Source organism: Aquila chrysaetos, chromosome 22 (assembly GCF_900496995.4).
Source record: "Aquila chrysaetos chrysaetos chromosome 22, bAquChr1.4, whole genome shotgun sequence".
Lineage (NCBI taxonomy): Eukaryota > Metazoa > Chordata > Aves > Accipitriformes > Accipitridae > Aquila > Aquila chrysaetos.
Genome location: NC_044025.1, coordinates 8,476,021 through 8,496,946, shown reverse-complemented (window position 1 = coordinate 8,496,946; position 20,926 = coordinate 8,476,021). Strand labels below are relative to the sequence as shown.

At 37.1% G+C, this 20,926-nt stretch overlaps 1 protein-coding gene across 3 annotated transcripts in view; it reads right to left on the bottom strand.

The window, feature by feature from the left end:
* GABRB2 (gamma-aminobutyric acid type A receptor subunit beta2) overlaps positions 1-20,926 on the bottom strand; it is a 178,453-nt gene that overhangs the window by 99,157 nt on the left and 58,370 nt on the right. For all 3 annotated transcript variants that reach the window (XM_029998162.2, XM_029998164.2, XM_029998161.2), the window contains one exon: positions 17,736-17,956. In XM_029998162.2, coding sequence (XP_029854022.1) covers positions 17,736-17,956 — 221 coding nt within the window. The remainder of the gene's footprint in view (positions 1-17,735; positions 17,957-20,926) is intronic.

Here is a 20,926-nt window from a genome sequence, read left to right as displayed (position 1 = left end):
AGTATGAGGACACCTTATTTCTATAAATTCTTCTGGTTTTCTGCCATGGGCACCATATTAAGTTTGCCACATTCCCACCCCATTTTGCAGGGGTGGGAAATTCAGGAATACAGTAGTGATATTCTGAGATATTTTCTCAGGCGCAACAAACTCTCTATGTTTCTCAGTGTGGCCATCAGTAACATATCTAGCATAAGACAAAACGCAATATCCAGATCCATTACTTAACAAAGCAAAACTGAAAGCCATTTTTGCTACTTATTGCACTGACAAATGCAACTTAATAAAAAAAGAAATCTAAGTGAGAAAAACTGCTTTATCAATGCTTTTTTTTCTTTCATAAGGTTAAGTCATAATTATCTTTCCCTTTTTGAAGATATATAGTTCAGCCATTGCATCTGTTAGTCATGTATTTCCTAATTGCCTTATATTGATCTAATATCTATACCTTCCTCTGAACAAATTACTAATAAGATTCTGTAATAGCTGTAATGAATGGCAGAGGTAACACTTAATATTTACTTTCGTTCTTGACATTATACAAATATTACTCTCCATGCCCTTTTTCTTGTGTTCAGTTCTATGGGTTAGTATTGCCACTGCCAACAATCTCAGTGCCTTTATTCAGTCTTACCATTATTTCTATGACCAGGACACAGCATATTTTCCTAGCAATCCCATAGGTCACAGTTATAGACTCTATTGAAATTAAAGCTGTATTGAAATAAAATTAAAAGATGAAGCTTAAAGAAAATTAAATGAGGTGAAGCAGACAAGATGTCACCAGATAAGATAGTTGGAATGAGAATCTATCTCCTTCAAAACATGAAAAATACCTTCAATACTTGTGGAAACAAAATATTAACACAGAGAAAAAAAAAAAAAAACAAAAAAAAACCCATTAACACGACAGTATCAGATTCTGAAATATCCCTACACATAATGTTTTTAAATGGTTTTGGAAATAATTAATGTCAAGCGTTCAATATAACAAAAGAAAGAGTGCCATGATATGTAAAATGTATTACAAGCTTTGGGTCTGTACAGTTAAATCAGAGGAGGAGCAGAAAAGAGATGATGACAGGAAGACTGCCTTAAATGGGAAACTGCAGTTGCTGTTGATTTATATGAGCGGGACCCCACATGCAGCATCAATGGGTACCTACAGAACCACCTATGCAGGGGAAAGGTTTCTTCCCAATGTACAAAAATCTTTATACTCTTAAACAAGGGGATTTTCATCTCTTCCGGAACTGTAACTTGTACTCATGCCTCTGCAGACTTTTCATTTTTTTGGTTTGGTTGGGGTTTTTTTTAAGCTAACTAAATATTTTTAAGACATCATAACTCTGAATCCTGCAGGTCTGGAAAAGACTTCAGGACTCTGCAGAAGCAGGCTAAGTTTTATGTATTTGTATTAATAAAGACACATATAACTGCAACTTAAGATCACATTCCTGGACATCAGCATCTGACATTTTATCAGTATCCTTCAGTCTTAATGACATGCAAATAATTTCCCTGAAATTATACTGCCTTCTTTATGACATAAAAACATCTTGCATCAGAAGCTGAACACGGAAGGCTATGAAAAAGTAATTAATCTTGACTACATCTTTCAGTATCTCTTCCTTCAAAAGGAAACAAACTACTCTGGTTGGTTGGGAAGGGGTTGTTCTCTGCTTAACACACAGCAATACCCTTACACAATTCTTTTTCAGACAAATATTTCAGCTCTTGAATGTATTTTCTTGAAGGCATACCAAAGTTATATGAAAATGACTAATGGCATATCTTTCTTATGGCTACTCTATCACCTCTTTAAAAATTCAACAGCAACAAAATTCATCTCCTCTGTCATACATGCCATTTCTCCAGCAACACTAACACCATCAAAAAATATTCAAAAGCATTTCAGGATAACCATAATGTAGTATTTCTACATTAGAATTACATGTGCTTTGGAGACCCTCCTGTTGTAGAAACAGCCCACAGACTAATGTTTAAAGATGTACAGTGCTTTATTCTCAGTTGTTAGCCAAGAATAAAATGTGGTATGGAATCTAATTATGAAATAAGCTTCTAATGCGTACAATTAAAAATCAAAGGAGAGAGGAATGAATATTCAGTACGCGCCTCCTTGCCTTTGTCTTGTTTCCAATCTTGTGCACTGATTGTCATCTCTGCTTTTTAGATACAGAACCAAATGGAGCAGATATAAGCCATCTTCTAGAGAGAGAACGATAAGACAAAAACACAGATGATGATATCTCACTGAAAGGATAGAGCTTATCAGCAAGGTCTAAACATAATTTACCTCCTCAGCTGACCACATACAAACATTCTGTAGTCATCTGTGTTCAGGGGATTTCTAAGCTCTTTCCAAGTGGTTTTCACTGCCTGAAATTTGTAATATTTTGGTAATAATATCTATGAAGTAGATTGTGAGAAGCCTTATGATCATGGTAAATTAATGTTTTGGTGTTCTCCCACATAAGCACAAGGCATTCAGAATTTTGTTGGAGTGTTTCTTCCTATGCAGTATCAGCTATACTGCCTTGTTAAGGTACATGGCTGTTATTCTAAAACACACATCTTAGTTTTAGATTAAAAAAAAAAACAAAAAAAACCCCAAACCAAACAAACGACACAAAGTCCAATTATTGTTCGCATTTCCACCAGTAACAACTGCTGTAAAAACCTTCATGACAAAGGAAGTCACAAATAGCAAATGACAAAAAAGGGGACAGAATTTGTGGACAGCCATATTGTAATAAAGAACTCTTTTCTTCTAGCTCCAGCATTTCTGATGTTTACCCAGAAATGTCCAAATAGGGATAGGGTCAAGACTGATAGAAATAACACAGTAAAGCAGGTTAGAAAAGTTATGGTCCATGAGAGGGAAGCCTGCAAAATGAATGTTAGAACATTTGGTCCTAACCATACTGCACCAGTTTCAGCTAATGCAAATGAAACGGAGATATTGAAGTGTTTCCCCAACAGCTACTCATCCCTCCTTTTTTTCCATTCTGACACTGAAGACAACGTGCCATAACGTTTTTCGATATATACTGAACAAATTTTCCATCAGCACTTCAAACAGGAAAAGCACTGGCATGCAACACCTGCTACAGCAAAGACTTAACTAGTCTTGCAGTGGTTGTTAAGGTCTATCTCTACATTTTCCAAGTAGCAACCAATGTTGGCTTTATAATCCCCAGTGGCTTTACAACCCTGCACAGGGCTTTGGGAAAAGTAGGAGATTTTTCACGTAAAAAATACATACGCTTTTATATGCCTTTCACTTTTCAAGATAAATTGTTGGAGCAAGTATTTTTAAATATCAGTGTTTTAAGATACAGTCCCAAGAGAAAGACCCTTGGCAGTAAATGAAAACATAAGCTGTAACTATTTGTTTGGGCAACAAACAGGAGGAGCTGGAAGCCACTGTGCAGCAGGAAAACTGTGATATAGTTGCCATCATGGAAATACAGTGGGATGACTTGGAGTGCTGCAATGGACGGCTATAAACTCTTCAGAAGGGATAGGCAAGGAAGCAGAGGCAGCAGGGTACCCTGTATGTTTTGATTGTCTAGAGCTTAATGATGGTGACGACAGGGTTGAGTGTTTATGGGTAAGAATCAGGGGGAAGGCCGACAGGGAAGATATCACAGTGGGAGTCTGTTACAGACCACCCAACCAGGATGAAGAGGTAGACAAAATATTCTATAAACAGCTGGGAGAAGTCTCACAATTGCTAGCCCTTGTTCTCATGAGGGACTTCAACTTACCAACTGTCTGCTAGAAATACAATACAGCAGAGAGGGGACAGTCTAGGAGGTTCCTGGAGTGTGTGGAAGAGAACTTCCCCTGACACAGTAGGTGAGGGAGCCAACTAGGGAAGGCACCCCACCGGACCTGTTGTTTCCGAAAAAGAGAAGAACTTGTGGGTGATGTGATGGTCAGAGGCCGTCTTGGGCATAGTGATCATGAAATGATGAGTTTTCGATTCTTGGAGAAGTAAGGAGGGGACAGCAGAACTGCTACCTCGGACTTCCAGAGGGCAGACCTTGGCCTGCTCAGGACACTTGGTGAGAGAGTCCCTTGGGAGGCAGTCTGGAAAGGCAAAGGAGTCTGGGAAGGCTGGACATTGTTCAAGAAGGAAATCTTCAAGACAAGGAGCAGGCTGTCCCTATGTGCCAAAAGACGAGCCAGCAGGGAAGACGACCAGCCTGGCTGAAGAGAGAGCTTTGGCTGGAACTCAGGAGAAAAAAAAAAAAAAAGAGTTTATGACCTTTGGAAGAAGGGGCAGGCCACTCAGGAGCACTACTAGGATGTCATGAGGTTATGCAGGGAGAAAATTAGAAGGGCCAAAGGCCAACTAGAACTTACTCTGGCTACTGCTGTAAAAGACAATAAAAAATGTTTCTATAAATACATTAACAACAAAAGGAGGGCTAAGAAGAATCTCCGTCCTTTATTGGATGCAGGGAGAAACATAGTTACAAAGGATGAGGAAAAGGCTGAGATACTTAATGCCGCCTTTGCTTCATTCTTGAATAGTAAGACCAGTTGTTCTTGGGGTACCCAGCCCCCTAAGCTGGGAGACAGGGGCAGGGAGCAGAATGAAGCCCTCATAACCCAAGGGGAAATGGTTAACAATCTGCTACACCACTTAGGCACACACAAGCCTGTGGGGCCAGATGGGATCCTCTCATGGGTACCGAGGGAGCTGGTGGAAGCGCTCACCAAGCCACCTTCAACCATTTATCAGCAGTTCTGGATAAATGGGGAGGTCCCAGTTGACTGGAGGTTAGCACATGTGATGCCCATTTACAAGAAGGGCTGGAAGGAGGATCCGGGGAACTGCAGGCCTGTCAGTCTGACCTTGGTGCCAGGGAAGGTTATGGAGCAGATGATCTTGAGGGCCATCATGTGGCACGTACAGGACAACCAGGCGATCAGGCCCAGTCAGGATGGGTTTATGAAAGGCATGTCCTGCTTGACTAACCTGATCTCTTTCTACGACAAGGTGACCCACTCAGTGGGAAAGGCTGTGGAAGTTGTCTACCTGGACTTTAGTAAAGCCTTTGACACTTTCCCACAGCATTCTCCTGGAGAATCTGGCTGCTTGTGGCTTGGATGGGTGCACTCTTCGCTGGGTAAAAACTGTCTGGATGGCCGAGCCCAAAGAGTGGTGGTGAATGGAGTTAAATCCAGTTGGCAGCTGGTCACAAGTGGTGTTCCCCAGGGCTCAGTATTGGGGCCAGTTCTGTATAATATCTTTATCAATGATCTGGACGAGGCGATCGAGTTCACCCTCAGTAAGTTTGCAGACAACACCAAGTTGGGCAGGAGTGTTGGTCCGCTCGAGGGTAGGAAGGCTCTACAGAGGGATCTGGACAGGCTGGATCGATGGGCCAAGGCCAATTGTATGAGGTTCAACAACACTCAGTGCCAGGTCCTGCACTTGAGTCACAACAACCCCATGTAGCACTGCAGGCTTGGGGAAGAGTGGCTGGAAAGCTGCCTGGTGGAAAAGGACCTGGGAGCATTGCTTGACAGCGGGCTGAATATGAGCCGGCAGTGTGCCCAGGTGGCCAAGAAGGCCAACAGCATCCTGGCCTGTATCAGAAATAGTGTGGCCAGCAGGAGCAGGGAGGTGATCGTCCCCTGTACTGGGCACTGGTGAGGCCACACCTCGAGTCCTGTGTTCAGTTTTGGGCCCCTCGCTACAAGAAAGACATGGAGGTGCTGGAGCGTGCCCAAAGAAGAGCAACAAAGCTGGTGAAGGGTCTAGAGCACCAGTCTTATGAAGAGCAGCTGAGGGAAATGGGGTTGTTTAGCCTGGAGAAAAGGAGGCTGAGGGGAGACCTCATTGCTCTCTACAAACAACTACCTGAAAGGAGGTTGTAGCGAGGTGGGTGTCAGTCCTCTCCCAAGTGACAAGTGATAGGATGAGAGGAAATGGCCTCAAGTTGTCCCAGGGGAGGTTTAGATTGGATATTAGGAAAAATTTCTTCACCAAAAGGGTTGTCAGGCATTGGAACAGGCTGCCCAGGGAAGTGGTTGAGTCACCATCCCTGGAGGTATTTAAAAGATGCATAGATATGGCACTTAGGGACATGGTTTAGTGGTAGACTTGGCAGTGCTAGGTTAGCAGTTGGACTCGATGATCTTAAAGGTCTTTTCCAACCTAAATGATTCTATGATTCTATTTTCACAGCATTTGTGAATTGACATGTGCTGTCAGCAATAGCCATCATACAACAGAAATTGTAACTTGTTGAAGGACATCATGTATATTCTATAGTCTGCATTTATTGCAATTTTTTTAAAAAAAAGAGTGTTCTCAAGAATGATGTACTGTACCATATGAAGATGGAGAAAACAATGATTTCTCAAATTCAGATGCTGAGGAGGATAATGCACTCTGGCACTCCCACCAAATGATGAATGTGGATTTACAGTTCATATGTGAGAATAATTTAGGGACCTGAACATTTGATCTTTTCTGGCAGTTGCCCAGAAATGAGAGTGTCCATAGACTACATGGCATGGGGATCTATAAGGTATTGATTATAGCTCCTTGAAATATTTGCTACAGGACAGCAATTTCTGACGGACCAGGCTCCAGGTCACGTCACTGAGGTAATTGCTAAGGTCCTTTTTGTTCTGACACTAGGAACATGTCTGCATGTAGTTTTTTCCTTGTGATTTGATCTCGCAGTCTCCTTCTGGCCCTGAGACATTTTTCCCATCTGCTCATACAGATGGCACATTCAAGTGAATTTAAAAGAATGTTTTGCAAACTTTTTCTGTTCTCTCTCTCCTCAAATTATGTTGTTCTAGACTAGCAGAAGCAGGGAGTGTTCTAGGGATGCCTATTCAGAAAGAAAAAAGCACCAGGAAAAAGAAAAAAAAGTATTGCTTTCCTACACCAGTGATTTAGAGGAGAAAAAACCCTATTCACTGAATGGCTAATGCAAAGGCCTGCATTATAGCCTAAAGATCAGTGATAAGCATGGCTTAAAAGTGCTTTTCTGCAGATGTTTACCCACATCCCTGGAGTCTGGAGAACTTATTTGGAAGCACAAAACCCCCAGAATTTCTTGTAACTTATCCTAGTTTCTCTCATTCTAAAGCAGGACTGAATATTGTTCCAAGAAAAGCTCTCCTCAGCTGCTTTGCACATTGAGGGCCATAAGAAATTTAAATTTTTAGAAGAATAAAGAAATAGAAAACAGACCCTGGAGATATGGGAAAAATATGAAAAAGATAATACTTAGATTTTAGAACTTTAGGCAATTCTTATTTCTCAGAAACTATTTTACCACTTTGTAAATCTCAATAACAAAATATGATAAAACGTTGGGTGAACAAATCAGCTAGTCTCTTCACAGAAAGTGCATTCAAAAATAAAGAAAAACTTTTTTTAAAAAAAATCACTAAAACTAGATATTCAACTGGAATGAAAAATCAGCCCAAGTACTTGCACCTTCAGATAAAACACTTGCTAGGAAAAAAAAGAAAAATGCTCCTCTCATTTAAGTAACAGTATTCAACAATGTCTTACAGTAATATTCATAAAAGTGTAAAAGATAAACTTCATTGGTACAATCACAAGAACAACTAGAAAGTGACTATTTGTGACCCACACAAACAGGGAAAATAAGAGGTATTATTAGTTCTAAACACAGTGTCATAACATTTATTTTTCTTACACATGCAAGGCGTTAAAATTTCACTTATAAAGCTCCCTGACCCTGCCCCTACTTATGACATCCGTCTCAGATTTTACCAATTTTAGACGAACAAATATGTGTAAGTAGAACTTTACACATATATACATGCAGTGATATATATATCAAATATATATATCAGGTATTTAAGCCTATGTGTGTATACACACGTTTAACATCCATCTCATTAGCTGAGTCTTGATCAGAGCATTCTGAGATTTTGTGTATGTCCTTCCTATATGACAATTTCCATTGTCAGGAACACCAACTACCAGCTAAAATGATACAAGACATTACAGAAAGGAAATAAGATAGATTGCTGTAATTCTAAATTATGTTAATATTTAAATTTCAATTCAAGAGTAAGTGTTTGATGACCTCTATTTGTTTTTGGAATATACAATATCCTCGGAGCAACTTAAACTATTACATGGTTCTATAGCTGATGGAGTTTTTCTTGCTAATATAGAGTAAATGCCACAGTCTGTCTGTTAGGCAATAAAACTTAGAATTTTTTTCACTTCATTGCAGTGTTATATTCTTGGATAATAGGGCTTTTAATGGAAATGATTCGTGTGACTTAAAGCTTTTTCCTTATTAAGCTTAATTGAATTAATTATTTGCATACTAATGATTTAACAGCCACATCATATAAAATAAAAGCAAAAGACCCTCTTGAATACTTATCCCATACTTAAGATCTAATAAAGGAACTAAAGTAGAAAGATATCTTTGTTTTCTTTCAGATAGGGGAGGTATTTCAAATCCAACTACCCTCCCTCCTGCTGTGGATGGAGGTGTTCTGAAATTATACCATTCCAAATCCTACAGCAAAATGCATCTTTAATCTATGAATCCTTAATTGAAAAAGATATTTATGACAGTCAGTGATCTCCTTTTTTTCCCAAAAATTGCATCTTTCCTAAAACTGGTTCATTTTCTGAATGGGCTGCTATGTAGGAAAGGTGGAACAATGTGATTCTAAGGAGAATGGAACAGATTTGTATCTATAAAACAGCTATCCCAAGGTGCATATGAAGGCTGACATTTTATAATTCTTCATAATAATGCTTGGCACTTATATAGTGTTTTATGGGATCAAAGCACTTTACAAACTAATTAATTAATCTTCACAAAACCCCTGCGAGAAGGTAGGTTTTAGTATTCCAATTTAATAAATGGAATAACTGAGGCAGAGGAGCTGTATGATTTGTTTCATGTCACAACGAGAGTCCAGGTCTTCAGTTTATATATCATTAGAAATAACAGTAGTAGTATTTCTGTGCTGAATTCCTTGGGACCTTCAATAGAACTATTTGCATGAGTACGGAAAACAGAATCTGGCCCCTGCCTTGGGCCAGAGCTGATACCTCGTTTGGTTAAAACAACAGTTAATTCACTTAAGCAACATGCTGAGATTCAAGTTCCTTTCCTTATGCTGGATCTATATGCACTGTGCAAGACATGAGCTGGGATCTGACTTGTCCTGCCCTAGGATTTCCAAATAATGAGACTGGGGTCGTAACGCTTCCTTGTTAATGCGGATGATGCTTTGTACTCAGAATTCTATGTAATTGTGCAGCATTCTTCACAGGTAATTCAAAGTTTTTCAAGTCTTCACAACAGCTACATGACTTCAATTTGAGACAATGTTTTACTACATTTGCATTTATTTCTGCCCGTTTTCAAAAAGTTCCTGCTTTGAAAACCTGCATGCAAGATTTAAGAGTTCTTACAAACGTGTGTGTATACTCTAACAGCCTTGACAATTTGGACACAGAAATCTAATTCACCTCATTTCTCATACAAAACTAAAAAACTGCATGTCAGACTGTGAATTAACTTCGGCAAGTGTTGGCAGCTGAAAGTTCAGTAATTGCACCTATGAGCATGAGCACTAGCACAAAAAAAATATCCAGTTAACATAACGGAAACACTTGTTCACAGTACTGAGATTCTCATGTTCAAACAAGTCTTACTCAACCAAACTACTTTTCACTTCCTCTTTGCAATGCTTGTATATGTCCTTATTGTCATATCAAGAAATTTAGTGTTATATGTTTACACGAGATAAAAAGAATTACAAGAAGTGATATCCAAAATTAAGAAAACTTATAGGCTTAACTGGGGCAACAGAAAGCTATCGCACCATTTAATTTCTTATTTTATTTTAAGACAAACTTCTGAAACTTTACATTCAAGAAAATATTTTCGATCTGAAGTTCTGTGTCATTGCATGACACATTGTCTTTCCACTGGGCCAAAATCACTAGGACAGAGCCAGTAAAAGGACCTAATGTCTACTATGGTTAACATGTTTTTCAAATTGGCACTTACAGTGTAAATTTTTGGCCCTCAAATTCATACGACACTTTTACTGGTGATTTGATGTCCCTGGCATGACACTTTCAAAACCCTCATGAAGACAGGCACAGCATTTATAATTTTTTTACAAGTGGCAACACTACTTTGAGATGCTACTGAAAGAGGAAGCTGGTACTCAAGCTGATAAACTAGAGCGATAGAACAGCATCTCACTACAGGGATTTTTATGTCGCTACAGGGTACCTCTTTATAATGTTTATTTCCTTTTCTCCTGAGGCTAGACAAGACCCCAGTTTGAGTGGAGGGCTGCACAGCCAAGAGAGGCATCAATGTCATGGAACCAGAAACACCTGCCCCCTGAACAGTTACCACGATCAGGAACACAGTATCCAAAATAACATCTCCCCCCCTAGAAAAGAAGCCCAGGTCCTTTTCCCTGTCAGGGGGAAGAGGAAAAAGGGGGAAGAGGAAAAAGGGGGAAGAGGAAAAAGGGGGGAAATAAAGATCAGATGATTTACGGAAGGATGTCTTGTGTGAACAATTCACCTCTCAAACAGTATGTTCTGAGGACTAAAGGCATGTAGAAAGCAATTGCTTTTTAAACTGTCCATCAGATTTTGTAGATAATAAGCTGTATATAAGTTAAATTGCTGAACAAGTCTATTAATACAACAAAAATGCCCAAGGCTATTTTAATAGAGCAAAGTGTGGGAGAATCTATTTTACTTGCAACAGTGAAAATTTCCAGGCAGCTGAAACTGACTGAGCAGACAGCAGAAGGCACAGCTGAGACAACACAAAATCCAAGCACCCGGGACTATTTTGAACTCACATAACTCAATGCTGGTAGCAAGAAATAAAGAGAGGACAAAGCAAGACCGTCATACACACAATTCTGTCATTTATGGGAGATTACTAGATTATATCAGTAAAATAGTTAGGAATTATTGCTGGTTGTGTTGGAAACTTACAGTTGGCAATGTATTAAATAAATCTCGGCAAGTAAAACTGTTGGACTTTCAAATGGGACAAGTCTTTCATTTCTGACAAAACTACTCTGTTCTACTTCCGTTTGGTTTTGGCTAAAGAGGATGGAAACGTCATCACCTCACAGGACGTGGCCCGTCAGAAATTCTGTATATATTCTATTTTTCAGCAAAAAACACCCACAAGCTTCAGTTACAAAAAGCATAAAACCAGACTACTGAAGAGATACAAAAGTATACGATACTCTTTGTCATGTAATTATCAGTCCTCCGTGACTAACCCACTGTCACAGAGCTCACTTGCAAGGACTGTTAGAAGTGTATGTAAGAGTAAATATCTCTAAAACCAGCCTGTCAATGGTGCAAAACCACATGAAACATCTGTTTCTTCACCCACTTCTTCAACTGTATTTAATCCTAGTATTCTAAACTTAATTTCCTCCTTATTCTGACACACAACACCCAAATACTCTCTTCCAGCAAAGAGGTGAGTTCCAGAAAGACACACAAAAAGTAGCAATTCCAAATTGGCAAACATAAGGGTCTTGCTCCTCACCCTTCTCAAATTTGCATTCCAACCACAGGGTGCAAAATTCAGAGAAGTGATTCTTCCCCGGAATTATACAGAATAAACCAGAAGACAGCTGAATTTTCTGTCTGCATTTTAGAACAGATTTGATGTCAAAAGTCAGGGGAAATTTTATATATAGATATAGATATATAGATAGATATATATACTTATATATAAAAATAAATTTAAGAAACAACAAATTTTATCTACTGTAGCAACTATTTCTGGTATGTGCATTATATAAACCAGATATTTTAACATACAGAAATTTAGTTAAAGCCATGTCTTTTCCTGAGTTCTGGCTGCATATCTTATTCAAGCTTTGCTCAACCCACTGTAAACTGATTGCTATCCTAGATTTGAAACTTGGTCCTCTAAGTTTACTTTGCTATATATGTTGTCAAATCACTAATAACCTATTGCAAGTCATCTTAACTACAAACAGATAGTAAATTTCCCCGTAATGATTCTTCATTTAATACTGTATGTTGCAATTTTCTACCATTTTGGTGATTTATCATCTATTGAATATCATGGTCTTGGCAGCAAAGAAGAATTTTCTTGCCAGATGGAATACGAAATAAAACATTTTTTTAAATTGAAAAAAAGAAAGTTCAGTCTTATTTGTAAATACCATACTGTAACTGGAATGAGGGGAAAAAAAAGCATTTTCCCAAAACATAAATAACTGGCAGCTATCCCTTAGAAACAAAAATCCTTCTAAACCTAAAAGTAACCAGTATGTCATGCTCTCTGTAAAAAATTGGTCACAATTCAGTTATGCCCTTAACTAATGCCCTGTAGCAGTGAATAGGGCAGGCTATGAGGACATCATAACTACCATATAGATGTCTACATTCATTATTAGCCACTTCTCTCTCTCCCCCCCGCTTTCAGTGACAGCCTAAACCAGGTGCTTACAAAACTGCCTCCTAGTCCTTCCTGAAATTTACCTTCACAATGTTAAATCTAATCAGATCTGACATGCATACCATGTATGGGTTCTGTTAGGAAAAAACAAAAAGAACAATGTTAAGGGATCACTGCTTGCTTTATCCAAAACAGAAATTAAACTATAGGGGCATAAAAGAATGGGGTGGTTACATTTATACATTACCATTTTGTTAATAAGAGCACTTGCAGTTCAATGAATTTGGTTACAGAAATCAAGGTAAACGAAACTGAATTCACAAAAACATATGTTTATATGTGTATGCGTGTGTATACATTTATACACACGTTTATATATAGATGTATGGGGAGGCAAAAGCAAAAATTTAAGACTGATATTTAAAGGCATCTCAGTTTAGCAGAATGCATTTCAAAGTAAGAATATGCCACTGCAAGTGTAAGCTAAAGTAAGTTAATGCAGCAATAATAGTAGTGATTTTCAGAACAGTAATAGTGTACAGAGGTTTTTTTTAATGATATGTGGAAAGTAATATTAAGCAGGCATTTTTAAGATATGTGGAAATTAATACTAAGCAGGTATTAAATATATCACTACTGTGGACACTTTAAATCACATTAACTTGCATTAATTTTAGATGAAATAGATAGTTCAAGATATTTAAAGCTATAAAACTGAAACCTTAACATTAGAAACATATCATTGATTGCCACATGGTGCAGTGAAGGCAAAAGAAGAATATGGCCAATCACATAATTCTGTTGTGTTACCAGCATGTATATTTGCCCCATCCACCCCAGTGTTTGCAAGACATTTTAGCCAGAAAGCCTTTCCAAGATCTACTCAGCTGAATCCAAGGAGGAGGAAGGAGAAGGATCTTCTACATTTCATCGCAAAAATTTGTCCATGGATCACTAATAATAAGGACATATAAGAAGGGGGTTTTGAGGGTAATTATCCAACTATGACAGACCTATATTGATATTCAGGTTTGCCTCTTGCCCTTGGCAATCCCCTCTGCAGACCTGCTTTCAAACAGGCTACATCCTGAGAAGCACAGGCAGATAGAAATCTCACAAACTGGAAAAGAAAAGATAAAGCTAGAAATGGACATACTTCTTTTCAAAATCATAATAATATGGCCTTTGCAACATGTTCTTACCCGAACAGTGTAACATTTTTTTATATATTACAAACACAACATGTACACAGATGCAGTCGAGATTTCTCTAAAACAAGCTTACTTACCAAATAACTGAGACCAAAGAAAAACTCTTCATCTAAACCACACCTTTAAATGTTTTCTTTTTCTTTTTAAGCTGAATATGTCACAAAAGCTAGAGAAAAACCCTTAACCATAATTTTCTTTTCTTCACTTGGAAGAAACATAACCCTATTTGTTCTTCAACACTCAGGACAGAGCGTGTGTGAATTTATATAAGAGGGAGAGCGCTATATGATGACTTATCTACTGTATCCACTCTGAAGTGCATCTTTCTAAATGCAGCAAATAACCTCAAGGACCATGCCCCCACAGGTTTTAGTATAGCATAAGGCTCAATGATGAAAAGAAAGATTTTATTATTAAACTGGCATTGCTAAGTCCCCATTTCCATGGAAGCAAGAATAATAATTATTTCTAATAATAGCTGATAACTTTAATCTGACCAGACTAGAAGCTATTTAGTCACTCTTGCACTATCCTATGGTGAAAAGCTGGACCTTTTCTTGCCACATCCTCATCTATTAGGTTTCTGTTCATGGTGCATAGTCTCTATACCAGAACACACTGCCTCTCCAAGAAACAAGAGGTGTCTTCCCTCTCTTTGCTGTTCAAGTGCATAGTTGCAGTAGGACCCACGGCAATTGCAGCGCCTAGTCTTTTGTGATGGGTAGAGGGAGTACAGGGTGACAGTCATCTTGCTACTGCCCTCAGTGTACAATTCATTTCAGCACAACAAGGGAACAAAGGCAGAATTCACATCCATCACTCATCTGGTACCAGCTCACAGGGCAAAGAGAACACTTGAAACGTACCAGGCAGAGTCTCAAAAGGGATGTAAGAATCGATAATCACAAATACAAGATTGCTAGGTATACTGGAATACTAGAAAATTATTTCCAGATCTGAAATTCTTGATGTAGAAAAAAATTCTTCTAAACACCTTTACTTTGGGCTGTGCAAAAGTTCTACAATAGGAACAACATACAGAATTATTCTAAAACCATTTTGGATACCATATTGTGATTGCAAGTATTGAAAAAAATAACTCTGGGAAATAAAGGATCAAAACATCAATAATGTTTCATCTAATTACATTCAACAGCTTTAAGTAAAAAATATACAAGATTTCACTTTACCGTATCATAAAAGATATTAAAATTGATTTACTATATATGCTCAGTGAAAAGGAAGAATGATTTCCCCCAAGACAATGAAGCAGTACCAACACCAATTCAGCTAAAAAAAGACAACGAAGTTCATTCTCACGGTGGTCCAAAACATTTTATGCAAAGCAATTTCAGACAAAGTTATCTTATGTAAGTATATAAAAAGTACAGTCTTCAAAATTGTGTAAATCAGGATTGTTAAAAACAAAAAAGTAAACCTAAGCTTTCAGTTGCCAATTTTTTTTAAGCCATCAATACCTTGTTTCTTTTGGGAAACAAACAAAAAACCCCGAAAACCTTAGAAAAAGTATTTTTCATGAATGGTTTTAGTTTCTAAAAAAAAAAAAAAAAAAAAAAAAAATCTTTCTTTGACTTGATACTTCTATAGAACAATTTTCTGTGAGCTCTACTTACTGTTTACCAACACTTTCAAAACTAGAAATTATTATGGATTGTTAAGCAATTAGAATGAAAATGACTTGTCACAAGTAGAAATCAAAAGTCAGAATTATTGAAAACATTAAACTTGGTAGTTATTTCATCATAATTCATTCTGAAAAATAATAATAAACATGATGATTTCATCATAATTCATTCTGAAAAATAATAATAAACATGATGATTTCATCATAATTCATTCTGAAAAATAATAATAAACATGATGATTTCAGAGTCTTAAATTGAAAACAATACCAAAACCTTTGCTATGCTCTTATTGCTCTCACTCCATTAATGCAAATGTGTTAGGTAATTGTTTTATATTTCACTTTACTGTAAATAAAAAGTTTCACCATTTTAAGGAACCAAGTATCTGTTGTTTCACTGAACAATAACAAGAACTCCAGACTTGCTCCCAGCCATAGTGCCAAAGCCTGAACTGCTTCACACAGAAAACACAATCAGATACAATACAAATTGGTAAATACAATAACCAGCACAAAAGAGCAGAATCTGTAAATCAAAATGAATTCCATTAAGTTATATATGGCGAAATGTTATTCTACAATTCATAAAAGAATATCTGTTCTGTGTTACAAATCTAACAATAAAATACATTGTTTCAGTTTCTACCAAAAAAAAAAAATTTTTGCAGGTTTTAACAAGTTCTCTACCTAGTCTCATGTTTTATAAAAATTGGTATGCTGCTGCTCAAATTCACTTACATATTTTCCTACTGTGGTCATACTTCAAGTAGGCATACTTTTGCTGTGTACCAGATGTAGCTAGTTAATTTTATGTCTTTTAGTGGCTATCATAGCCCTTTATTTTTCTACCTTTATTTTTCAAGTAGAAAAATAATCTATCAGCCATAAGAGGCAGTGCTATTCCTTAAACATAGAGGAAGCTAAGGAGCCAGGAAAAGCCCAGATCTTTTCCACCAAGTGGAAGATGTTCTAGGTTCCACAATGAAGGATGAAATCAGCATCTTGCACATTAGGAGAGTGCCTCAAAACCATGAAGCATCTGCTAAGTGAACATTTTCACACTTTTCACCCCCCATTTCTGGAGGTGAATCACCATCTGGCCCAGACTGCGAGAGTCCAGGGATCATCCAGATAAGAGGTATTTGAAGCCTGACTGCAGCAGAGCGGCGAGAGCACTGGTCTAGTCTCTCTCGGTCTCAAGGAGAACGGTTTCTACCTAAGAGCTAGAAGCCGTCTGTCCTGAGAAAGGCACTTCCTGGCAAAAGTGACCGGCTAAACATTATCACCCTGGAAATTTTCAGGTTTGGGTGTGAAAATTGAAGATAAATGCAAAAAGTGTTAAGCCTGAAGTCCTAGGACAGCTTAGGACTTAGTTTTAGGCGTTTGACTTCCAATTTAGGTAGCCGTGTTCTAAATATGTAAAACTGTGCTGCTTTCCTTTACAGATGGGTAGAAAATAACCAAGTTAAAAGCGCATGCTGCTTGACGTGATAGTTATAGATAGACAACGGAAAAATCTTACTGAAAATGGAAGAAATACACTAATTAAAGTTTTAAGAATTAGCTTCCCCCAAACTATTATTGTATATTATTCTCAATATGAAAATGTAAGACATTCTAGATTTTTCTGCAGCATTTTTTTAACCCAGTCAATACTTTTTCTATTTTGCTACCTACTCACACCATATTCAGTCATCTTTTGCAGAAATATATTTAAATCACTTTCTCTGCAATTATTGTTTTCTATAAACACTGCTAAAACAGACATTTTCCCCCAGTTTCCAGAATGTCTCAAGAGTGAAGTTCTTCTTTTGATTTCTCCAGTCACCACTCTCCATACAGTCATACACGATAACAACATCAGGCTGAAGAACATTCCTAGTCATACCTCATCTTAGTGAAAATCAGAAAACTGATTCATCTGGGTAGCATACAAACCAATCTAATATTCAATCAAAAATATTTATAAAATATATCATTTAGTTAAACTATCAATTCAGCTGTCATATACATTTTCCCCCTTTTTCTCTAATCCTCATTTTGTATTTCTTATTTCAATTCCTTTGAGAAAGCAGTTCTAGAACTGGCTTTTAATCCAGAATGAGTATTTAAAATAATATTTAGTGTCTTATCTGTCCTTAACACAAGTGTCTGAAATGCACTAAAAATGGCAGTTTATCTCCAAGATTTATTATAAAAAAAATTTTTTAAATGGTTATCCATTCTTAGAATACTTAAGTAAAAATTGTTTCTAGAATATCATCAGTTATATAGAATACAGCAATAAAAATAGCATCAAAAAGGCAAAGAATAGGTTTTAATTTGAAGCCATGATTAAAAGGCTAAAAATAAAAGATAGAAGAGTTAGAAATGGTTCATACTGACCTGAGTCCATAAAGGACTGTCCCATCTGGATGCAAACGGATCATTCTGTTCTTCACAGTGACACCATGTACAAATGACTTCTTGTCATTCAGAAAATAGGTATCGGGAACCCACAGCTGATCAGCTACTCTGTTGTCCAGAGTAAGGTTTAGAGGTATTACATTATATGACAGCCTCTTATCCCTCCACGCTTGCTGAAAGTACATTGTCAGGGTATAGTCCTGTGATTACAAAAACAAAAAAATAGTTTGCATTGAAACAGACAGCACACATATTTAAAAAAAAAAAAGCGCAAATACACGTTTATTCATTGCAACTGTTCTTAAAGGCAAACATTTCTGTTCACAATTTCCATAAGTAGATTTATTTATTTTTACAGTACTGAACACCCTGTGTATACTTAATAACAGAAATAAGAATATAGAAAAGATGGCGTATTTACGTATTATTAATGACTTGGGAGTTGTCATTTCAATATTTAAAATAAAATGGAAAAAAAATTGTAGATGTTTAACAGTCAGCAATTTCTGTAGCACTTTACAAGCCTGGGAGTTCTAGGAAACAGGAACATTCACAGATCTGAATTTCATCTCATGGTCTCCACTGTATTCAGTGGAGCACTGGATCAGGCCTTGTATCTCTGAAGTTGCAGCTACCGCCCAAACACTTCTCTAAATTAAAATCTCTTCAAAGTCTGTTAACCTTCCCCTGGGCACTGAAGTCAATGGGAAGTCTCTGAGGTTTCTATGCTACAGAGTCTTATTCTTCTACTTAATTTTACAGATGAAGTAACTCTGGTTACTTCAATGGAACAATTCAGAGAGCACAATTAAGCATCTGGGTAAATATTTGCAGTATTATAAGACTTGCTTTGTCTTGATGGAGGCAACTAATGTACAGTACTTTGGAGATGTTTTGATCTTTTGATGTTTTAGAGAACAGTATAATTACAAAAATTACATTTTTGTAAGACCTGTTATACAGAGGCGAATATTCATTATATATTAGCCTATACTAAAAAAACATTGTAAATAATACACAAAGGAGCTGTATATCAGATCATGGATCACTGGGTCGACGGCTGTAAAACAATACTGAAGGAATACCAAAGGGAGGAATATTCTAAAACCAGTATTTTGTTTTGATTGTTCTACAGAAGTCATAATCAGGCCTCAGACTGTTTTGATTTAGAATTCATATTTAACATGGACTTCATTACATAGTAAGAACTGTTAGCTTACAAAAGATTGCTTTCAACAGAAAGTCAACAACAGCTGCTGTGATTATCAGCAGCCCCAGGATTCAGCCATGTCAGAGTATGAACGTCTGTATTCTACGCATTAGTCCGAAGCACTTAAAACAAGAAATCCCACCTATCTTAGAACAAATAATTAACTATGGTAACTACATCTCACAAACTAATTTCTATCACTGCATAACAGAAAAAAGCATGCAAGATACGAACATTTTATTGCATAAATTGCAATATTATTTCTCATTAGCTACTTTATATTTTAGAGACCACTATTGAAACTGGTTTTATTACAGTTGGCAAAGAAACATTAACCTTTCTGCCGAAATACTTTAAAAGCACCTGCCACTATTGTATTTTACAAGCATTTTCATTTAAAAAAAAAAAAAAAAAGTATTTGACATGTGAACACTATACAGAACTTCTCACAAAATACAAAAGTAAAATTTTCTTATTTTGCAGTTTCACAGACTAAACTTTCAAAAAAAAAAAAAAAATCTACAAAAACGCCCCTGTAAGAAATCACTGAAAATTACTTAAAAAAAAAAAAAAAAAAAAAAAAAAAGAAAAAAAAAAAGGTAAGTTTTACATTTCTAGAAATTATCTTTTCACAGGAGAGCCAAGGACTTGATAACACCAAATCTCACAAAATGTACATGGAAAAGGTACCTTCCTCAGTGAATGGGAAAACAGACACAATAAATTTCTTCCACTGCTATGCATAGAGGTGGGATTCCTCCCATTTAACTTCAAGCCCTGGAGACACATCTCTCTCCACTGATTTTAGAGCATCTAAGGCAGTCAGTCCTAACCTATGCACATTGGTGAAGCACCTCCAGTTAAGTGAAGTGAATTCAAGTCAGTGTCAATGGCAAATTGAAAATCAAAATCAGGTATAACCTTTATTACCAATGTCCAAGTATCCAGAAAACTATTTTTCCTCTCTTTATTAATAAAACTTTTTATGCATAAGTTAGGTTGGTGTAATTATTCACTTTAAAATGTACATGTTCCACCCTTAAAAACACACATTATGGAGGGCCTGTGACAACTCTGGCTATTCCAGCAGGGGTCTCTAAGCAATGACACAGCACCTAGAAATTAATTGACCCCACCTCTTCTGCAGAACAACGTGCGCTCAGATGAATCAGTATAAACTGGTTTTTTTAGAGAGATGTGTTTTCCATGGTGGAAACACTCTTAGGCATCTTTCCCCAGAAGAGCCCACATACATGAGCTTCAAAACGCCTCTCCAATTTTCACTGAAGTGGGGAGAAACAGTTACAGCCTTTCTTCCGTGTCAACACAAAACCAGAAGGGGGATGCTGTCCCTTCAGTCTTCCCGCTTGCGCTGGTTAAAGGTTAATCATCTCCACTTGCTATGCATTCAGCCCTACCCTGCAGCTGCTAATGGAAGCCCGTACACCCAGCCCGGACGCAAACCACTGCTCAGCTTTAGTAGGGTGTCACGAACATTAACAAAACTGCACAGTTACAAGAAGGTAAACACCAAATAAGTTTTTCCAATTATTTTACTACCACATATATTTACCTGGTAACTATTCTAATCTGATCAGTTTTAATGATCTGGAATCTTTTCCCCTCCCCACCCCTCAGGATCAGCATAAGAGTCTGCTTTCAAGAATGCTCCACCTACATCTGAAGAATTTTACTGTTATGCTTCATCACTGTTCTGCAGTATTTGATTCATAACCAGATACCAGAAAATGTTCAGTAATATATTGCCAGTAAGAAAATATATTAGTCTTCATTATACTAATATATCACAACAAAAAGTAGATGAGCTGTAGCAATTGCTCCCCTATTATCCTTGGAATGTTGCATTTTATTCCTATTCTAAAGAATAATCTACATGTATTAATATATAGCATATGTACAGAACATGCTTCCCTCTTTACATCTCAGTAAAAGAGGAAAA